The following is a 19810-nucleotide window of genomic DNA, read 5'->3' as shown; positions in this document are numbered from 1 at the left end:
CCGCGGCGCAATGAGAGCGCCTGCCCCCTCTCCCCCGGAAGAGGTGGGGCTTCGCACCTTGACCTGGAAATTAACGTACTATCCTCCTTACTTTTGGGTCGGGCCCTCCGGGAAGATGGCAGCGGTGCAGGCGGCCGAGGTGAAAGTGGATGGCAGCGAGCCGAAACTGAGCAAGAAGTGAGTGTCGCTGCGAGTCTTTAAAGCCTTTGCGGTAGGAGAGCCTGGGCTGGGAAGCGCCGCGAAGTTCCCAGCAAGGCTGCTGTGCCGGGGCCTTCTTGCCGGCTTTCTTGGGTATGCACATGCTGAGACTTGATGGCTGCACGCTGCAGACCGCACACCCCGGGATACCCCGGGCGCGCCGGCTCCCGGTCCCCAGCCGGCAGCGGCGGGGTCCTCCCTATCATACCCCTAGAGTTTAGAGACTGTGGAGGGGGAATTAGGACGAGAACTAAGAGTTATCAGGAAAGAAAAGCGAAACTTACTGTTTACCTTCATCTCCTTGCTTGTGAGAAATGCTTTCTTTTGTTGAGCCGCTCAGTAAATGTGGAAGTTGAAGAAATGTTAAATACCCTAGCTTTTCAGAAAGACTTTCAAAATTTTCTAGGCCTCACCAAGGTCATTCTGAACGTTCTGTGTTAAAAGGGATCAGTTATAAAACTGAGTTTCAGCTCGCTGCCGTCTACCCGTATGGGTTATTCATTAGATACCTATGAGTATTGAGTGATCAACGTCTAACAACAGAGACCATCTTAATTAAGCCTGATACCTTTTTGTTAACCATTCCCATATCCTTGGAGTGTGTAGGTTAACATAGGTAAGTCAGGATTAGCCACTCTCTAACTGGCTGTCTTATATTCTTATTAGCATTCGCCATTTGAACCACAGAACACAGGTAATTGAGTGTTTTATCATTGCTAGGAAGATGGTACATAGTACCATTCCAGGCGCATACGAGACGGCTTAATCCCCGTGGCGCACACTTGTTATCCCAGCTACTCGGGAGACTGAGGCAGGAGAATCGCTTGAACCCAGGAGGCGGAGGTTGCAGTGAGCTGAAGTCGTGACACTGCACTCCGGCCTGGGAGACTTGAGGTCCTTCAGGGACTGCTGTGAGTGCTGCGTGAGTGAGCTCTTCTCCGTAGCTTTCCACAAGGCGTTACTGAGACAGCCAGACCCTGAATGAAAAAGAAAGGAGAAACGATGTTTCCTTTTTTTTTTTTTTTTTTTTTTAAAGATGGAGTCTCGCTCTGTCGCCAGGCTGGAGTGCAGTGGCACCATCTCGGCTCACTGCAACCTCCACTGCCCGGGTTCAGGCGATTCTCATACCTCAGCTTCCCGAGTAACTGGGGTTACAGGCGCGTGCCACCACAGCCGGCTAATTTTTGTATTTTTAGTAGAGACAGGGTTTCATCATGTTGGGCAGGATGATCTCGAACTCCTTGCCTCGTGATCCGCCCACCTTGACCTCCCAAAGTGCTGGGATGACAGGCGTAAGCCACCGCAGCTGGCCCGATGTTTCCTTTTGTGACCGTAGCTTTGTGCTTCAAATATTTTAGAAGTAAGTATTAGAGAAATGGTCTAAGTTTACAGTTTGGTAGCACCCTAATATATTGTCCTTTATTAGAGCAATCTGATGGACTTCCATAAATGTTTGGAACCTGGCCTTTGTACTACTACCTTAGAGAAAATTGACTGGACTTTAATCTGTTAAGTCAAATTTAGTTGAATGTAGTGTATCTGTGATATACAGTCCTAAAGTTTAGTTCATTCTTTTAAACCACCTATGATAATAAATTACATTGAATTGAATTATAGGACTGTATATCACAGGTGAAAGCAGGGTTTCCAGTTCAGTGTTTTTAGGTAAACTGAGAAAACTGGTTAATTTCTCTTTACTGACTTTTTTTTTTTTTTTTTTTTTTTGGAGGGAGAGTCATTGTTGCCCCGGCTGGAGTGCAGCGGTGTGATTTCAGCCCATGGCAACCTCCACCTCCCGGGTTCAAGCAATTCTGGTGTTTCAGCATCCCAAGTACCTGGGACTACAGGCGCATGCCGAAACACCCGGCTAAATTTTTGTATTTTAGTAGAGACAGGATTTCACCATGTTGCCCAGGCTGGTGTCAAACTCCTGAGCTCAGGTCCGCCCGCCTCAGCCCCAAAAAGTGTTTGGATTATAGGCGTGAGCCACCACTCCCTGCTTCACTGACTTTTCTAAGATTAAATACAGCTACTACTTTTTTTTTTTTTTTTTTTTTTTTTTGAGACGGAGTCTCGCTCTGTCACCCAGGCTGGAGTGCAGTGGCCGGATCTCAGCTCACTGCAAGCTCCGCCTCCTGGGTTCACGCCATTCTCCTGCCTCAGCGTCCCAAGTAGCTGGGACTACAGGCGCCCACCACCACGCCTGGCTAATTTTTTTTTGTATTTTAGTAGAGACGGGGTTTCACCGTGTTAGCCAGGATGGTCTTGATCCCCTGACCTCGTGATCCGCCGTCTCGGCCTCCCAAAGTGCTGGGATTACAGGCTTGAGCCACCGCGCCCGGCCATAAGCTACTATTTTTTTGACTAGCTTTTCTGTACCAGGCACAGTGCTAGATCTCTGCAAGCTTTCTGTCTAAAGAATAACTTTGCAAGAGAAGAGTTATTGTCCATTTTTCAAATTAATAAACTGAGGCCCTGGTAATTAAATGCATTACTAAAGCGTGCATTCCTAAAATACAGTCTGGCACTGACACAGAGCACTGGAGCAGAGATCTGAAATCAGGCCTGTGCCTCCTCAGCCCATGCTCTGTATCCTGACTGCACAGCACTACTCACGTTGTCTTACCTGTTATTGATGTCTGTTCCTCTAGTTACCAAGGACTAAGATAACTTTTTTGTGATTAACATTTCCTTCCATTTAATTGTTCTTGGACATTCCTTGGTCTGAAATCTTTAGTAAGCACCATTTTATGCCAGGTATTGACTCCAAGTTTAAAAACAGATGTGCTCCCTGCCCAAGTGAAATAGCCTCCTCAGATTTATTTGAACATAGTAAAGAAGGTGATCTCTGTAATTCTGTTGCCTTCTAGCGTTTATAATGTATAAACATAACAGTCTAAGGACCCTCCTGAAATTCTCCTTTCCCCTTGTTCCTAGAGTTCCAAACAAGTCTTCTCTTTGATTCGTGTTTTTGTGTGACTTGCATTTATCTTTGTCTAGAGTTTGCAATAGATAGTGACAGTTTCCTTTTATTTTATATGCTTCCTATTGCCATCTTGTGGCCAGGTATTTTCTCTCCAGGTGAGAAACCACACTTCAGGGCTTCAGAAAGTACCTCACATCCTGTTCCCATATTCTAGGATGTTGTGAGCATTTTTACTTGTAAGCGATCCATTAACTTGCTGTTGGCTTTTGACCCCAGATGTGCATGTTTTTTCCATAGTCAGGACTAAGAACATTGTCAGTTACAGTTGTAGCACAGGGAGTGTTACAGGGTTGCTATCAGTTAAGAGAGTCTTAAGTTAAATGGGACTAAAAGGTAGTAGAAGCATGGTCCCCCTCCCCAACCTGTAAGAGAGTTGGTTGGGTCTGTGTATACTGTCTGTCCCATCTGACACCACGTCTCTGTTTCCCGCTAGGTGGTGGTAATCATTAGTTCCAGGGTGTTCTGCCATGTTGACGCAAGCTGCTGTAAGGCTTGTTAGGGGGTCCCTGCGCAAAACCTCCTGGGCAGAGTGGGGTCACAGGGAACTGCGACTGGGTCAACTTGCTCCTTTCACAGCGCCTCACAAGGACAAGCCATTATCTGATCAAAGAAGGTTGGTGCCCATTACCTTCTTTATTGCTCTGGAAGCAAAAATTCTTTCCTTACTTGGTTCATTATCTGTTAAGTCTCTGGCTAAGTCTTTGGACTTGTTGCTAAGGAAACAAGGAACCCTAATACCAAAACCAATAGTCCTTTCTCATTTCCTCTTTAATAAATTCAAATCATCTCTCCTTAGAGTCATGAGATGACATGTGGATCTTATTCTAGAACAGTGCTGAGTACAAAACCCTTGTTTGAACAAATAATTTCTAATGCCAGTTATTTCCCTTTTCTGTCTTTCTGGGGTTTTGTTTGCTCTTGAGATTAATTTGGTTTCTAGTCTTAGTGCTATTCGTAGGACCTTTTTGGATTATCCTTAAGATTGATTTGATTTAAGAGGAGCACCTGGTTGAGTGGAAAACAGATTTATCTTAATTCTAGAAGAACTAGACAGCCTAGTCTTAGCAGTCCACTGACTGAATTATAGCATGATAGCACCAGCACAGTGTTTTGGAAAGGTTGCCTTTACAAATGTTATAAGACATTATATGTAGAAAAAGCTGTCAACTGTAAAACCATCAGAATCCGTTTTTCCTGTTTAAAAGGAAAGGCGCACTGCGCAGCAGCCAGGCACAGTGGCTCACGCCCGTAATCCCAGCACTTTGGGAGGCCGAGACGGGCGGATCACGAGGTCAGGAGATCGAGACCATCCTGGCTAACACAGTGAATCCCTGTCTCTACTAAAAATACAAAAAGAACATTAGCTGGTCATGGTGGCGTGCACCTGTAGTGCCAGCCACTCCGGAGGCTGAGGCAGGAGAATGGTGTGAACCCGGGAGGTGGAGCTTGCACTGATCCGAGATCGCACCACTGCACTCCAGCCTGGGCAACAGAGCGAGACTCTGTCTCAATAAAAAGAGGTGAAAGATTCAAAACCTCAATTCATTTTGTTTAAGTTATTCTAAATTCTTTTTTTTTTTTTTTTTCTGAGACGGAGTCTGGCTCTGTTGTCCAGACTGGAGTGCAGTGGCCGGATCTCAGCTCACTGCAAGTCCCGCCTCCTGAGTTCACGCCATTCTCCTGCCTCAGCCTCCCAAGTAGCTGGGAGTACAGGCGCCCGCCACCTCACCCAGCTAATTTGTTTTGTATTTTAGTAGAGACGGGGTTTCACCGTGTTAGCCAGGATGGTCTCGATCTCCTGACCTCGTGATCCGCCCGTCTTGGCCTCCCAAAGTGCTGGGATTACAGGCTTGAGCCACCGTGCCCGGCCAATTTATTCTAAATTCTTGCAGAAAATGAAGGATGTGTCCTGAAGCCAGAAAGTATGCAGGCATGACTTGGGATCTTTTGCTGTGGTTCACTGTTGCGGAATATTTGATTAGTGATTTGAAAGAACGTTCCATAAATTGTCTTTGAATAGTAAAGATAACCCTCCCTATACCAATATGTTTAGTTTCTGGGTTCAGATAGCAAATTCAGACCATAAGAGACATGAACGTATCATACAGAACAGCTCAAAGTTGTCCACATTGCTTTGGTTTTTGAGGTTCAAGGGATAAGTATCAAGAGTTTGGATAGCAAGCGATTTAGCCAGAAATGTATTCAAATCAGTATAGTTTCTATACAGAGAGTAAAGGGTTAAGATACTGAAAGATACCTAGAAAGCTCATATTTGGTTAACTAAATGCCAGGGTTAGGGTAATCCCTTTATACAAACATAATCTCAGTACACACCACAACAACTGGTGGAGGTTGTCTATTATTATTTTCGTTTTATAGGTGAGAAGTTAATTCACTCATCCAAGTCACATAATTGACAAGTGTGTTGGAATTTAGTCCCAGGCAGCCTGACTACAAAGATGATGTATTATCCCCTGTGTGCTTTGCACACCGTTCTACTTTGTTGTCTAAGTCAGGCTCCGGTGGGCAAAGTGAGACTAATGCTGACAGCCATTCTTGGAGAGACTGTTGGTGGGGGAGGTCTCCTTGAGTGCTAAAGAGCCAGCTCTTCCTAACTGTCATCCTAACTCACGCTTAGGGGAGGTTAGAGAGAGGGGGTGGCAGAGGGCTGATCATGTGTTAGATCTGGCATTGGAGGGGTCAGGTGGCTGACACCTGTAATCCTAGCACCTTGGGAGGCCAAGGCTGGCAGATCACTTGAGGCAAGGAGTTTGAGACCAGCCTGGCCAACATGGTGAAACCGTGTCTCTACTGAAAATACAAAAATTAGTTGAGTGTGGTGGTGCACACCTATAATCCCAGCTACTCAGGTGGCTGAGGCACGAGAATCCCTTGAAATCCGGGAGGCAGAGATTGCAGTAAGCTGATATTGTGACTGCACTCCAGCTTGGGCCACAGAGCAAAACTCTGTCTCATTAAAAAAAAAAAAAAAAAAAAAAAGATCTATCACTGTTGGAACTTCACGTTCTGGAGGGGATACTAAACAACTAAGATTCAGTCACCAGCCCCAAGGAGCTCCCTAACCTAATTAGCTCAAGAAAAGCCTATTCTGCTAATTTTCTAGAAAATATTTTCTCCTGTTCAAAACTAATGCATAGGATTTTCTTTGTCCTGGTACATCTTGGTTTTAGTTGGGACCTAATGCCAAGGACCTGAGACTGGCAAGCAGAGATTGAGAGTGATCGTTCATATCTTTGTTCTAAGCTTATTTTTCCCTTTGTGTCTTTCACATAAAGAGTTTAGTGATGAGAGACTTGAGCTGAGCTATGGGTGTGGAATTGAAGGGTATACAACTGAGAAAGAGCGTTCCTCCCAGGCGATTCGTGTTTTTGATAAGTGGCTAGGGGCAGAACATAGAGGACTCTTCAGGCAGCTAACACATTGAACGCTTTCATCTCTCCAACAGTGAGCTGAAGAGACGCCTGAAAGCTGAGAAGAAAGTAGCAGAGAAGGAGGCAAAGCAGAAAGAGCTCAGTGAGAAACAGCTAAGCCAAGCCACTGTGGCTGCCACCAGCCACACCACTGACAATGGTGTGGGTCCTGAGGAAGAGAGCCTGGACCCAAATGTGAGTTCCCTGGGCCACCAGCATGGCCGGGCACATGAAAGCTTCTGATGAGGCTTATGGCAGATTCTTTGGGACTGGACAGTAGGAAGGACCAGTATGCCCGAGGTCACTGCCAGGATAAGGGAGGGTCTGCCGCTCCATCTGGTTAAAGGCACAGACCCTGAGTGTTTTTTATGTCAACCCCCAAAAGACATTTGGGAGAGTCCAGCATTCAAGTGAATTAACCTTCCTTGGAATTAGCTTGACCTTGAGGCCCTGGAGAAAGTGTCTCTCTAAAGATTGCCTGAGGTTTACTTTAGACCAGGGGCTGGCAAACTACATTCCACCAGCCAAATCCACTTCTCTATGCCCCCCACTTTATCCTTCCCTCCCTGGTTTTTTGTTTTTGTTTTTGTTTTTTTTTTGAGCAAAGTCTCATTCTGTCACCCAGGCTGGAGTGCAGTGGTGCAATCTCACTGCAACCTCCGCCTCCCTAGTTCAAGCGATTCTCCTGCCTCAGCCTCCCAAGTAACTGGGATTAGAGGCGCACTCCACTGCAGCCAGCTAATGTTGGCCAGGCTCCTCTTGAACTCCTGGCCTCAAGTGATCCACCCGCCTTGGGTTCCCTGAGTACTAAGATTACAGTGTGAGCCACCACACCTTGCCCCTCCTTGGTTTTACTAGTAAAATTGTATTGGAACACAGCCGTGTTCATTTGTTTACATATTTCTGAGGCTGCTCTCCCCGTGGAACAGCTGAGTTGAGAAGTTGCATCAGAAAAGCTTTGTGAGAAAGGCTGCTGTAGAATATTCCTTGTTTACATTCTCCAGACCCCATGCCTTGGGGAAAAATCTGATGTGTCGCCAGAGGTAGGAGAGTAGTTAAGAAGATAAGTGACTCAACTCATCATGCAAAATGTGGTCTACAAAAGTGACAAGGCCACCTATACCAATTAAAAATTAAACTTCTATTATTTTAGGCAGAACTCTGATATTTCTTTTTGTTGACTCTTGCATTTTGGAATGCTGGCCTCTGGCCACCCTGCATATTTTAAGTGCAAATCTCCATATTCTTTCCTGTAATGCACAGGTCTTGGTTAAAGAAAACAATGTATTGGGGTCACTCTGGGGCAGAATACTGCCCTCTGCTAGGTGGGCCCCCCTGGTCTGACTAGGTTCAACTTCTCAAGGGCTTTTTTTTTTAACAGCAATACTTCAAAATCCGCAGCCAAGCAATTCATCAGCTGAAGGTCAATGGGGAAAATCCGTACCCACACAAGTTCCATGTTGACATCTCACTCACTGACTTCATCCAGAAATATAGTCATCTGCAGCCTGGGGATCACCTGACTGACATCACCTTAAAGGTGGCAGGTAGGAACTCTCCCTGGCAAATCACTGAACTCCCACAACAGGCAGGACCCTTCAGCAGCACAAGGGAAGGTCTGGGTTGGTCTTGTTCTCAAGCAGTCTGTGTCTGAAGCTATTTTACAAAGGACAGCGCCATTATATCTACTCACAGAAAGAAGTAGAGGATTCCCTTCATCAGCAAGAATCAGTGGTAGAAGTCTCAGGCTTCTAAGAATTCTAGTCTTTGGCCTGAGAATGCTTTGCACTGAGACAGTTTTTCTAGAACATTGCTCTTTTGGAGTTGTAGTATCTTGTATGAGATTTTCTTTTCCTAAATTAAAAAAAATCACATCTTTTCCTTGCCCTCCCCCACCAACTATCAGTTGTAGAAAATTTAGAATAGTCAAAGAAGCAAGGAAAGTTTTGATTACCCATAATCCTACCACCCAGAGAGAATTCCTGCTAGCACCTAAATGCCCAAAAGATTTCTTCTTTAAAGTGCAGTGCTTTTACTAAAGTCTGTTTTTTTGTTTTTTTTTGAGATGTAGTGTCACTTTGTTGTCCAGGCTGGAATGTGGTGGTACCATCTTAGCTATCTTAGCTCACTGCAACCTCCACCCCCCAGGTTCAAGCGATTCTCCTGCCTCAGCTTCCCAAGTAGCTGGGATTACAGGCACCTGCCACCGCACCCGGATAAGTTTTGTATTTTTAGTAGAGATGGGGTTTCACCATGTTGGCCAAGCTGGTCTCGAACTCCTGACGTCAGGTGATCCGCCCGCCTCAGCCTCCCAAAGTGTGAGGATTGCAGGCGTGAGCCACCACACCCTGCCACTAAAATATTTCTTGATGTTAGTTATTCTAGTTTGATATTCTCAGCTATGTAGTGTGCTCTGAGATCCTTTTCACATGTGTGTTTTCAGATCTTTTTTATTTTAATTTTTTGTTTTTATTCTGTTTCTTTACATTTCTTTTGGGACTTTTATCTGCATACTGAATCATCTTTGATTCTTTTTGATAATTGTTACTTTCTCTCAAATCCTTTTTATCTCTTTCTTTATACTTTGATTTTTAAATTTTATCCTTCTTTTCACTTACTGTTTCTCTTGAGGCATTATTTGTTGTATTTAGTCACTATTATTTCCTTATAGCTTAGTCCTCATTTTCTGAAAGATTTTTACTTTGTTTCTAATTCTTTCATGTGTTATCACCTCATTTCTTAGTTTTTCTAATTCTAATTTGTGTTCTTTAATGTTTTGTGTCTTTTTTCTTAATGTCTCTCAGCTCATTGTTGAAAAGTAAGTTAGAATTTTTTGCTTTTCACCATATGTTCTCACTCATAAGTGGGAGTTGAACAATGAGAACACATGGACATAGGGAGGGGAACATCACACACTGGAGCCTGTCGGGGGGTGGGGGCAGGGGAGGGAGAGCATTAGGACAAATACCTAATGCATGTGGAGCTTAAAACCTAGATTATGGGTTGATAGGTGCAGCAAACCACCATGGCACATGTATACCCATGTAACAAACCTGCATGTCCTGCACATGTATCCCAGAACTTAAAGTAAAATTTTTTTTTTTTTTAATTTTTTGTTGTTCTGAGCATGTCTGTCTTGAGAGCTTTTATTTTGTCTAGAGCAGTGTTATTCTCCTATCTCTCCTTTTTTAGTTTTTTAGGTAACTTTATATGGTAGATGAGCTCAATGCTTTTATGTTGCTTATATTTACATGAAATCAGTTTTCCTGAATGTTCAAAGGAAACTAGGTTTCGTTTTTCCAACTTTAGTGACCTCCCTCTTGTTTTTGTGACGTGTTCAGAAATACAGCAGCTTGCTTTCTGAGATTTCCCAGTCCTCATCTTCCTCCTCATCTTTTTTGGGTCTTCTCCTTTTTTTGTCTCTTTTTCCCTTGTCCCGTTCGGTTTTTTACGGTCTTGTCCTAGAAGGGAGCCTGGCTGTTGAGAGGGTTTCTGTAGGCTCTTCATTCCCTTTAGATCTTTTTTTTTTTTCTTGTTTGAGACAGAGTTTCGCTCTTGTTTCCCAGACTGGAGTACAATGGCGCCATCTCAGCTCACTGCAACCTCCACCTCCCGGGTTCAAGCAATTCTCCTGCCTCAGCCTCCCGAGTAGCTGGGATTACAGGCATGCACCACCATGCCCGGCTAATTTTGTATTTTTAGTAGAAACGGGGTTTCTCCATGTTGGTCAGGCTCATCTTGAACTCCCAACCTCAAGTGATATGCCCGCCTCGACCTCCCAAAGTCTGGGGATTACAGGCGTGAGCCACAGCGCCCGGCCCCCTTCAAATCTTAATGTAGCCCTCACCTGTATGGAAATGGGTACATCCCCTCCCAGCTTCAGCTGCTTTCCTGGAGGAAAAGGTTCACATTTTCCAGCAGATACCTTTGGCCATTTGGGAGTTCTCCAGTTCTCAGATCCCTCCCATACCCCATTCCTCCCCACTGCTTTTCCCCCATGTAGAGGTCTTATGACTCTTGGTGGTTTACCTCATTGCTTATATTTGGGGGTTCTTGGCAACATCTTCCCACATCATTTTGTTGTAAATTTTGTCCATAGATTTTTCACTTTGCCTCTCTAGCTATGCTTTCTATTTTTATTTGAGGATTCAAGGAAATCCAAAAACTCTGCTACTCCCAGCACCACCGTCTTCCAGGCACCCAGTGACTTCTCTTGAAAGCCAGGTCTCCCTGCATGTCTTTAACTGATCTGAATGGAGATCGTTGGCTTGAGGGAAGAGATAGTTTCCCTCAAGCTAAAATCAGATTGTACTGCTTGGTGTTCTGCCCTGACGAAAAAAAAATGCAGGCCAGGACGGTGGCTCACGCCTGTAATCCCAGCACTTTGGGAGGCTGAGGTGGGTGGGTCACTTCAGCCCAGGAGTTCAAGACCAGCCTGGGCAACATGGTAAAACCCCCTCTCTAGTTAAAAAAAAAGAAATTAGCCAGGTGTGGTGGTGCACACCTGTAATCCCAGCTACTCAGAAGGCTGAGGTAGGAGAATCACTTAAACCTGGAAGGCGGAGGTTGCCGTGAGCCGAGATCGTGCCACTGTACTCCAGCCTGGGCAACAGAGCAAGACTCTGTCTCCAAAAAAAAAAAAAAAAATATGCAGAGGGAGCTTTTTTTGACACTGATACTGTAAAATGACTTCTGGTTCTGTAAGTCAGTATTTTTGCTCTTCTTTTTCTAGGTAGGATCCATGCCAAAAGAGCTTCTGGGGGAAAGCTCATCTTCTATGATCTTCGAGGAGAGGGAGTGAAGTTGCAAGTCATGGCCAATTCCAGGTATCTCGAAATATCCAGTTATAGACTTTTCTTGGTTGGCCTAGAACAACACAGCAATAGGCTGATGTGGTCTTACTGGTATTTGAAGTTAGAGTAAGAAGGAGTCGGACATGGTTGGGGAAGACTGAGAAGAAGATAACATGGCCACCTGGTCACCTGTAAAGTGATGACTGCCCTCAAGTTATATGACAGTAAAGTAAAGGATAGTCCTTTTTTAATAGTGGCCCCTGAATCTGAGCTGCTACTTGGGCTCACATTAACTAGGTATTAACAGATGAGTGAGGGTTCCAGAGGAACCCAGTAGTCAGTATTCATTTGAATTGTTCTTACTGAATTACATTTCCTTTTCACTCAGAAATTATAAATCAGAAGAAGAATTTATTCATATTAATAACAAACTGCGTCGGGGAGACATAATTGGAGTTCAGGGGAATCCTGGGAAAACCAAGAAGGGTGAGCTGAGCATTATTCCGCATGAGATCACACTGCTGTCTCCCTGTTTGCATATGTTACCTCATCTTCACTTTGGCCTCAAAGACAAGGTAAGCGTTCATGCCTCCTAGCTGTGGCACGGGGGTGCCTTCTGTTTGTTCTATCATACCATCGAATCAGACATACCAGTGATTTCTAACTGCTTCTTTTGGTTTAGGAAACAAGGTATCGCCAGAGATACTTGGACTTGATCCTGAATGACTTCGTTAGGCAGAAATTTATCATCCGCTCTAAGATGATCACATATATAAGAAGTTTCCTGGATGAGCTGGGATTCCTAGAGGTAGGGAGAGTTCCTTGCCTGACGTGATGAGCTGCCTTGCAATGCTTGCTGCCGCCTCTCCCTTGCCTTCCTTTTCCAAAGCGTATCCTGTGTCATGCTTAATGAGAATGTCCCCTTTCTTGCCATTGTCTCTGTTCTACCTTGTCCTGATTAGGAAGGCAGGAGCTGACTTCCAAGATAATGGACAAGGTATAGGGCCATCCACATGCTAATGATGTCACATTCAATATGTATTCAAATCATTTTGCTTTTTTGTAGCATTAAATATTTTTTGATGGTATGAGAAAAGCAAACACACATACCATAAAAGAAATTCAAACAATAAATTAAATAGAAGCAAAATTGAAAGTACCCTTTCACTCCTTCCAACTAACTTCCATCCCCAAACTTGAGTTTGATATGTATCCTTCCGCACCATTTACTGGGCATATATACATACATACATGTGCGTGTTGCGGATGGAGTGCACATATGTAAACAATTTGGAGTGGTTTTATTTTTGCTTTAAATATGAGTGAAGTCACACTGTATGTATTGTGATGGACCTGCTTTTATTTCACTTAAGATATTCTGGAACTCTTTGTATGAGATAGATAGATATTCTTTCTTAATGCTGCATTGTTTGTTTCAACAAGTATCTTTATACACATGTTCAAGTGTTTCTGTAGGGTAGATTTCTAGAAGTAGAATAAGTCAAAGGATATAAGCAGTTAAAGTTTTTTTAAACAATCAGTTGAGATAACTCACTACCTTCAGACCAGCCTAATTTTTAAATTTTTAATAAATACTACAAATTGGGCTGGGCTTGCTCAGTGGCTCATACCTGTAATCCCAGCACTTTGGGAGGCCGAGACGGGAGGATCACAAGGTCAGAGATCGAGACCATCCTGGCTAACACAGTGAAATGCTGTCTCTACAAAAAATTAGCCGGGTGTGGTGGCAGGTGCCTGTAGTCCTAGCTGCTTGGGAGGCTGAGGCAGGAGAATAGTGTGAACTCGGGAGGCAGAGCTTGCTGTGAGCCGAGATCACGCCACTGCACTCCAGCCAGGGCAAAAGAGCAAGACTCTGTCTCAAAAAATAAATACTAAAATTGAACTCAAGAAAGGCTATATCCATTTAGATTCTTATTTACAGCTTGTGAAAGTTCATGGTACTATATTAATGGTGTTAGGTATTAATAGAAATTGAAACACCATCGTAGAAATACTATCTGTTCTTTTTTGTCAAGCACTTGCACGTTTCTGTTGAACTTATTAACATTTAGTTTGGGATATAACAGGCTTAGACTATATTACATGCAAAGCATGATCTGTCCCCAAGGCCTCTGGTTGTCTAAGGACTGAATGTTTCTCCCTGTCTTTTTTAGATTGAAACTCCCATGATGAACATCATCCCAGGGGGAGCTGTGGCCAAGCCTTTCATCACTTATCACAACGAGCTGGACATGAACTTATATATGAGAGTTGCTCCAGAACTCTATCATAAGGTAGTCAAAAATGTTACATCCTGTTCCCTTAAAGAAGCAGAAAGCTGGAAAACCATTGGCTAGGCAGGTATAGTCAGAAATAAGAGGAACAGAGAGAGAGTAAAGCAGCCAAGAAGGTGTTCTGATGGGTCAGGTGTGTGGACATGAGTAACACTGCCAGAATTTCTCTACAAGATCAATAGAGCATTGCAGGGCAGAGGCCAAAGGGATTGTCTTTCCCATGTGTACAGGCACTCCTTACCTACTTTGGTTCCCCTAAAACTTTTAAGATACAGTCTTACTTGGATTAGATCTGATTTAAGTCTTTCATAGAAGAAAGAGCCTAATCTCTCTGTGGAAGTTGGAAATCATACCTTCATGCCTGGCACGGTGGCTCACACCTGTAATCCCAGCTACTTTGGGAGGCCAAGGCGGGTGGATCACTTGAGGTCAGGAGTTTGAGAGCAGCCTGGCCAACATGGTGAAACCCAGTGTCTACAAAAATACAAAAATTAACTGGGCATGGTGGCGGGCGCCTGTAATCCCAGCTACTCGGGAGACTGAGGCAGGAGGATTGCTTGAACCCAGGAGGCAGAGGTTGCAGTGAGCCGAGATCTGCCACTGCACTCCAGTCTGGATGACAGAATGAGACTCTGTCTCAAAGAAAAAAAAAAGTATCTTCAAATCGCTATAAAGATGTCTTTTCAAATTCCCAGGTAAATATCGAAGATTATTATTCAGGATTCTTAGTTGCAGACAACAGAACCTGTTATAACTAGGTGAAGCAAAATAAAAATTTATTCAGCTTTATAGGTAAGGTATTGCTCCTCACAAGAGGGCATTAGCTGCGGGGGTCTGCCCGCAGACCCTGACCTAAACAACGGATGAATAAAACGTACACTGAAATACAGATACTCTGTTTTGCCAGTCCTGCTGAGTGACTGCTCGCACACCAAGAGAGGTTTGTCACTGTGGCTGACCACGAGCAGCTCGCACTCCAGGCATTTATTTAGTATAGAATTAACAACAGAAGCTTTGAGTAAACACATTTGTGGATAATTAACATGGTTAAGAGAGTAGTTCTAGGAATTATTAAAGCTCAGGTACTGCTGTCTAAAGTAAATACCATTAGGGGGCAGTATCTTTGGTCGACCTCCCCCCAAGAGGGCCATGTGGCTCAAAGGTTAGTTAATGGAGATAGGGTAAACAGATTTAACTGAGAAAGCCTCTGTTGTCTGTAGTATTTACCCTATGACCTAATGCTGTAAGGTAAGAACCAGCTCCCTTCAGCCTGTTCAGTTATTACAAGCTACGTTAACCTTTCGGCCTTCCAAAAGATTTGTGATTATTATAACTTTCCCCAATATTTCCCTTTAATATTTCTGCCACCATCCTGAGTGAATCCCCACATACAGAAAGCTCACAGTCCCCAGGAGGATCAGAGAATCAGGCTTGGAAACTACACAACTAGGAATGATTCTGAGTCATATTAGAATGGGCTGTTCTCATGGAGAACCCAGTGTTTTTTCCTACTAGGCACAGTTACTATAGCTCATAACCCTGGCACTAGGCACAAGTCACTGCCACTAGGACCTCTGCAATCTAAATGCTACATATGACTGGCTCCCTTCACTAGAATGAATTCTGTGCAATACCTACATCTTCTATTAGTAGCTTCCATGCTGAAGTCTCAAGTCACTGGTGGAGTGTGGGTCACACGCCTGCAGCCTAACCCCAAGAGACGCTGCTTCCTTGGGGAGGCTCAGACTCAATGGTGGAGGATGCCCAAGACAGGAAGAGTATCTAGAATTCCTGGGCAGCCAAAAAGGAGGGGTAACTATCCACACTACAAGGGTCTAAAGAGAGCAGGGTGCTTGGCATTTTGACTAGAGACCTGAGAGCATGCCTAACCTGTGAAAACCAAGTTATGGCTTTTGGAGACTGAAACTTCCCAAAGCTGTTAATATAAGATTGGCTGTCATGACCGTGGCCATGTGTTGCTGTTAGATTCTTGTGGTTGGTGGCATCGACCGGGTTTATGAAATTGGACGCCAGTTCCGGAATGAGGGGATTGATTTGACGCACAATCCTGAGTTCACCACCTGTGAGTTCTACATGGCCTATGCAGACTATCACGATGTCATGGAAATCACAGAGAAGATGGTTTCAGGTGACTCCTGCTCTCCGTCATACTCATCGGGTGGTTTGGTATGCTGCTTTCAGAGGAGGGCTGCCTGGGTTTCATCCCCGCTAAATAACAGGTTTCTCTCCCAGGGATGGTGAAGCATATTACAGGCAGTTACAAGGTCACCTACCACCCAGATGGCCCAGAGGGCCAAGCCTACGATATTGACTTCACCCCACCCTTCCGGCGAATCAGCATGATAGAAGAGCTTGAGAAAGCCCTGGGGATGAAGCTGCCAGAAACTAATCTCTTTGAAACTGAAGGTAAAGTGACAACACTCACTCCAGTGTGAGTGATAGCACTTACTCCTCCTCTCTTCCTGTCCAGCTCTGAATTTGATTGGGTCAGAGCTAGAATTTCCCACACTATTCTCTTTATGTACATTTTTACTTGGCTAATGTGATGTCTCCTGCCCTAACTTGTGCATTTGTATCCCAGAAACTCGCAAAATTCTTGATGATATCTGTGTGGCAAAAGCTGTTGAATGCCCTCCACCTCGCACCACAGCCAGGCTCCTTGACAAGGTGAGAGGTTCCACCTTTGTTGTACATGTCCTCATCTGGTGCTGAACAGTTCCCTCTTCCCTGGGGAGAGTTCATTTCTGCACCTTCATAGGAAAACCCTAAAGAGTTTGAACAAGAGAAATAACAAACTTCGACCTGTCATACTAAGCTCTGTGCCAAATAATTTATGGTGTGATCTCTGTTAATCCTTTCCAGCTTTTAAAAAGCTATAGGGTAGGGTGGGTGCAGTGGCTCACACCTGTAATCCCAGCACTTTAGGAGGCCGACGCGGGTGAATCACCTGAGGTCAGGAGTTTGAAACCAGCCTGGCCAACATGATGAAACCCCGTCTCTACTAAAAATACAAAAATTAGCTGGGTGTGGTGGCGGGCACCTGTAATCCCAGCTATTCAGGAGGCTGAGGCACGAGAATCACTGGAACCGGGAGAGGGAGGTTGCAGCAGGCCGAGATCGTGCCACTGCACTCCATCCTGGGCGACAGAGCAAGACTCCATCTCAATAATAGTAATAATAATAATAAATAACTATAGGATAAACCCATCTGGATGGGAGCTGAGGTCTTCTGTCTGGGCTGGGATGATCAAATACTCTTCAGAAATAGTGACTGACTCTGCTTTTCTTTCTCATTAAGCTTGTTGGGGAGTTCCTGGAAGTGACTTGCATCAATCCTACATTCATCTGTGATCACCCACAGATAATGAGCCCTTTGGCTAAATGGTAAGATTCCAGTTACCTATTGCTGCATAACAGCCCCAAAACTTAGTGGTGTTAAACAACAGTTTATTGTCAAGATTTTGTGGGTTGACTGGTGGTCTTTCTGCTGGGTGGTGTTGACTAGGATAACCCAAGGGGCTTTTTTTCAACTGGGGATTCTGCCAGGGCACTTTGGTTCTCCTCCATGTGGTCACTCCACATAGGATCTTGTCCTCCAGGGCCTCTTCATGTGGCCTCTCTGGCAGCACAGCCTGGGCTTCCTTTCAGCATGGCGATTGGGCTCTGAGGAGAAGCTTCCAAAAGAACAGACTTCATTGTGCAAACACATATCAAGCCTCTGCTGATATCCCATTGGCCAAACCAAGACATGTTGCCAGCCCAAAGTCCAGGTGAAGGAGGCTACACATGGGCATGAATACAAGAGGTGTGCTCCATTGTAACAGTCTGCCACACTGGCCTGTTAGGAAGATCATTAAACCTTCCTAGTTTCTCTCACCCTCCTCACCGTTGTACCAAATGATTTGTTGCTGAGAGTGCATGCAGGCTTCAGACTACAATCAGTAACACTTTTGAGTCCACTAGAGTTTAATTCTTGTATTAGATGTTTGATCATTAGACCAACCCTGTCTCTACTGAAAATACAAAAATTAGCCAGGCATAGTGACATGCGCCTGTGATCCCAGCTACTCAAGGCTGAGGCAGGAGAAGCTTTTGAACCCAGGAGGCGGAGGTTGCAGTGAGCCGAGATCACACCACTGCACTCCAGCCTAGGCAACAGCAAGCCTCCATCTCAAAAAAAAAAAAAAAAAAGAATTTAGCTCATTAGGGGCCTGTATATTCAGCCTCCTCTTTGGTCTCCTGTCCCTAGGCACCGCTTTAAAGAGGGTCTGACTGAGCGCTTTGAACTATTTGTCATGAAGAAAGAGATATGCAATGCCTACACTGAGCTGAATGATCCCGTGCGGCAGCGGCAGCTTTTTGAAGAACAGGCCAAGGTGAGAAAGGGGACTGTGAGCAGAGGCTGTGCCAACTCACCAGGAGATACCAGCCTTAACCCTGATCTGTGTCAGCATATACGTTCTTGGTGACTTCAGAAGAAAGCCATAGGCTTTGCTGGAGGAAGTCACATTTCAAGATGGAGACTTCACCTGGTATTGACTCTGTAGTACATAAGAGGAACTTAGTTATTAATCTCCGTATGGGAAGCATGATGTTTGGTCTTGAAAATACACTTGCCAAACAAGAACGTTATTTTCTTAGATTATACATGTATTAAGGTGGCTTAGGGTTGGAAGGCAGGTAAAGATGGATGGAGAAGACAAAGCCCCCACAGGCTGCCTGCAGCAGGTGCTGCCAGTGAGGGCTGCTTTCAGGAAATGCAAGAAAGACTCTTGGCATTGTCACAGTCTCTGAGAATTAACCTATTTAGAGTCCCAGAACCCTAAGCAGTGGAAGTGTTTTCTTTCAGAGAAATTTGTATGTGTTCTGAGGTCGATTTCATCAGTCCTGACCTCCAGGTCTTTGAAAGAAACGGCTGCATCTTGGAGTTACTAGGAAATGAATCCCCAGCAAGTCCTGAGTGTCAGGAGCATCCCTGGAATGATGGTACTCCCACCTCGGAGCCTGTTAACGTGTTCACTCACACACTGAGATAGCCTAGAAGAAGATCACCTTTTGGTTCTCTTTCCTCTTCTAGGCCAAGGCTGCAGGTGATGATGAGGCCATGTTCATAGATGAAAACTTCTGTACTGCCCTGGAATACGGGCTGCCCCCGACAGGTGGCTTTGGCATGGGCCTTGACCGAGTCGCCATGTTTCTCACGGACTCCAACAACATCAAGGTACGTAGCAGCCCTCCACAGCGCATACTGCCCTGAAGAAACTCCATTGTGTTGCAGCCAGGGCATGGTGGGCCTGGGGGATAAAATTAAGGAAGGGATTTGGACTGGGAAGAGGAGCAGGCAGAGGAGTTCCATGCCACTCACAGGAGGGCCAGAGCCTCTGACCTTGAAGGATTTGGGTTTTTTCCTCCCAGAGGCAGAAGGAATACTAATTGTTTGCATTTCTTGAGGATCCAGGGAAGTCTCCGTGCATTATTTCAGCTAATTAGGTCAGCCCAATGAGGTATAGAAACTGTTGTTTCCCATTTTTACAGATGAGGAAATCAAATTTTCATAGAAATGTGTCTATTCATCCTTTTGACATAGTGCCCTAGGCAGTGCTATGCGTTTATTCTTTGTCATCTGTAACTGAGAGGGTCTGAGTTGAAATAAAAGAACACATATGTCTTTTCAGCTGGAATATACTAATCTCTAGATTTTGATGGTAACAACAGAGGCAGAAGGAATGAGTAGATAGGTGTGAAAAAATGTTCAGAGTGCTTCTTAGCTTCAAGGTACATTTTTATCTCCCACAGGAAGTACTTCTGTTTCCGGCCATGAAACCCGAAGACAAGAAAGAGAATGTAGCAACCACTGATACGCTGGAAAGCACAACAGTTGGCACTTCTGTCTAGAAAATAATAATTGCAAGTTGTATAACTCAGGCGTCTTTGCATTTCTGCGAAAGATCAAGTCTGCAAGGGAATTCTTGTGTGCTGCTTTCCATTTGACACCGCAGTTTGGTTCAGCCATTAGAAGAGAGACAAGGAATTAAAATTTTCTTTTTAATCCTTGTTACCAAATAAACCATTTGTCTGTTCTCTTTA

General features: G+C 44.6%; 1 protein-coding gene across 3 annotated transcripts; it reads left to right on the top strand.

Moving 5' to 3' along the window:
* The first annotated feature begins 50 nt into the window (after nt 1-50).
* On the top strand, nt 51-19810 carry KARS1 (lysyl-tRNA synthetase 1). Of its 3 annotated transcripts, none has more exons than XM_007994116.3 (15): nt 73-177; nt 3618-3797; nt 6651-6810; nt 7997-8162; nt 11348-11441; nt 11797-11983; nt 12091-12216; nt 13583-13702; nt 15689-15851; nt 15956-16129; nt 16305-16390; nt 17022-17107; nt 17973-18099; nt 18801-18944; nt 19520-19810. In XM_007994116.3, the coding sequence occupies exons 2-15, from the start codon at nt 3652-3654 to the stop codon at nt 19616-19618; spliced, it is 1878 nt and encodes a 625-aa protein (XP_007992307.3). In that variant the 5' UTR covers nt 73-177; nt 3618-3651; the 3' UTR covers nt 19619-19810. The 3 variants fall into 3 exon arrangements, with proteins under 3 accessions (XP_007992306.3, XP_007992307.3, XP_037864170.2); XM_038008242.2 differs by having other exon boundaries at nt 96-291; XM_007994115.3 differs by lacking the exon at nt 3618-3797 and having other exon boundaries at nt 51-177.

Source organism: Chlorocebus sabaeus, chromosome 5, assembly GCF_047675955.1.
Source record: "Chlorocebus sabaeus isolate Y175 chromosome 5, mChlSab1.0.hap1, whole genome shotgun sequence".
Classification (NCBI taxonomy): Eukaryota; Metazoa; Chordata; class Mammalia; order Primates; family Cercopithecidae; genus Chlorocebus; species Chlorocebus sabaeus.
Note: the sequence above shows the minus strand (reverse complement) of the source record. Positions and strands in the feature narration are given on the sequence as shown.

Coding starts and splice junctions, on each gene's coding strand:
- KARS1 (XM_007994116.3), top strand. CDS start 3,652: ATGTTGACGCAAGCTGCTGTAAGGCTTGTTAGGGGGTCCCTGCGCAAA. Junction 6,811..7,996: donor AAGAGAGCCTGGACCCAAAT/GTGAGTTCCCTG, acceptor TTTTTTTAACAG/CAATACTTCAAAATCCGCAG. Junction 18,100..18,800: donor TTTTTGAAGAACAGGCCAAG/GTGAGAAAGGGG, acceptor TTCCTCTTCTAG/GCCAAGGCTGCAGGTGATGA.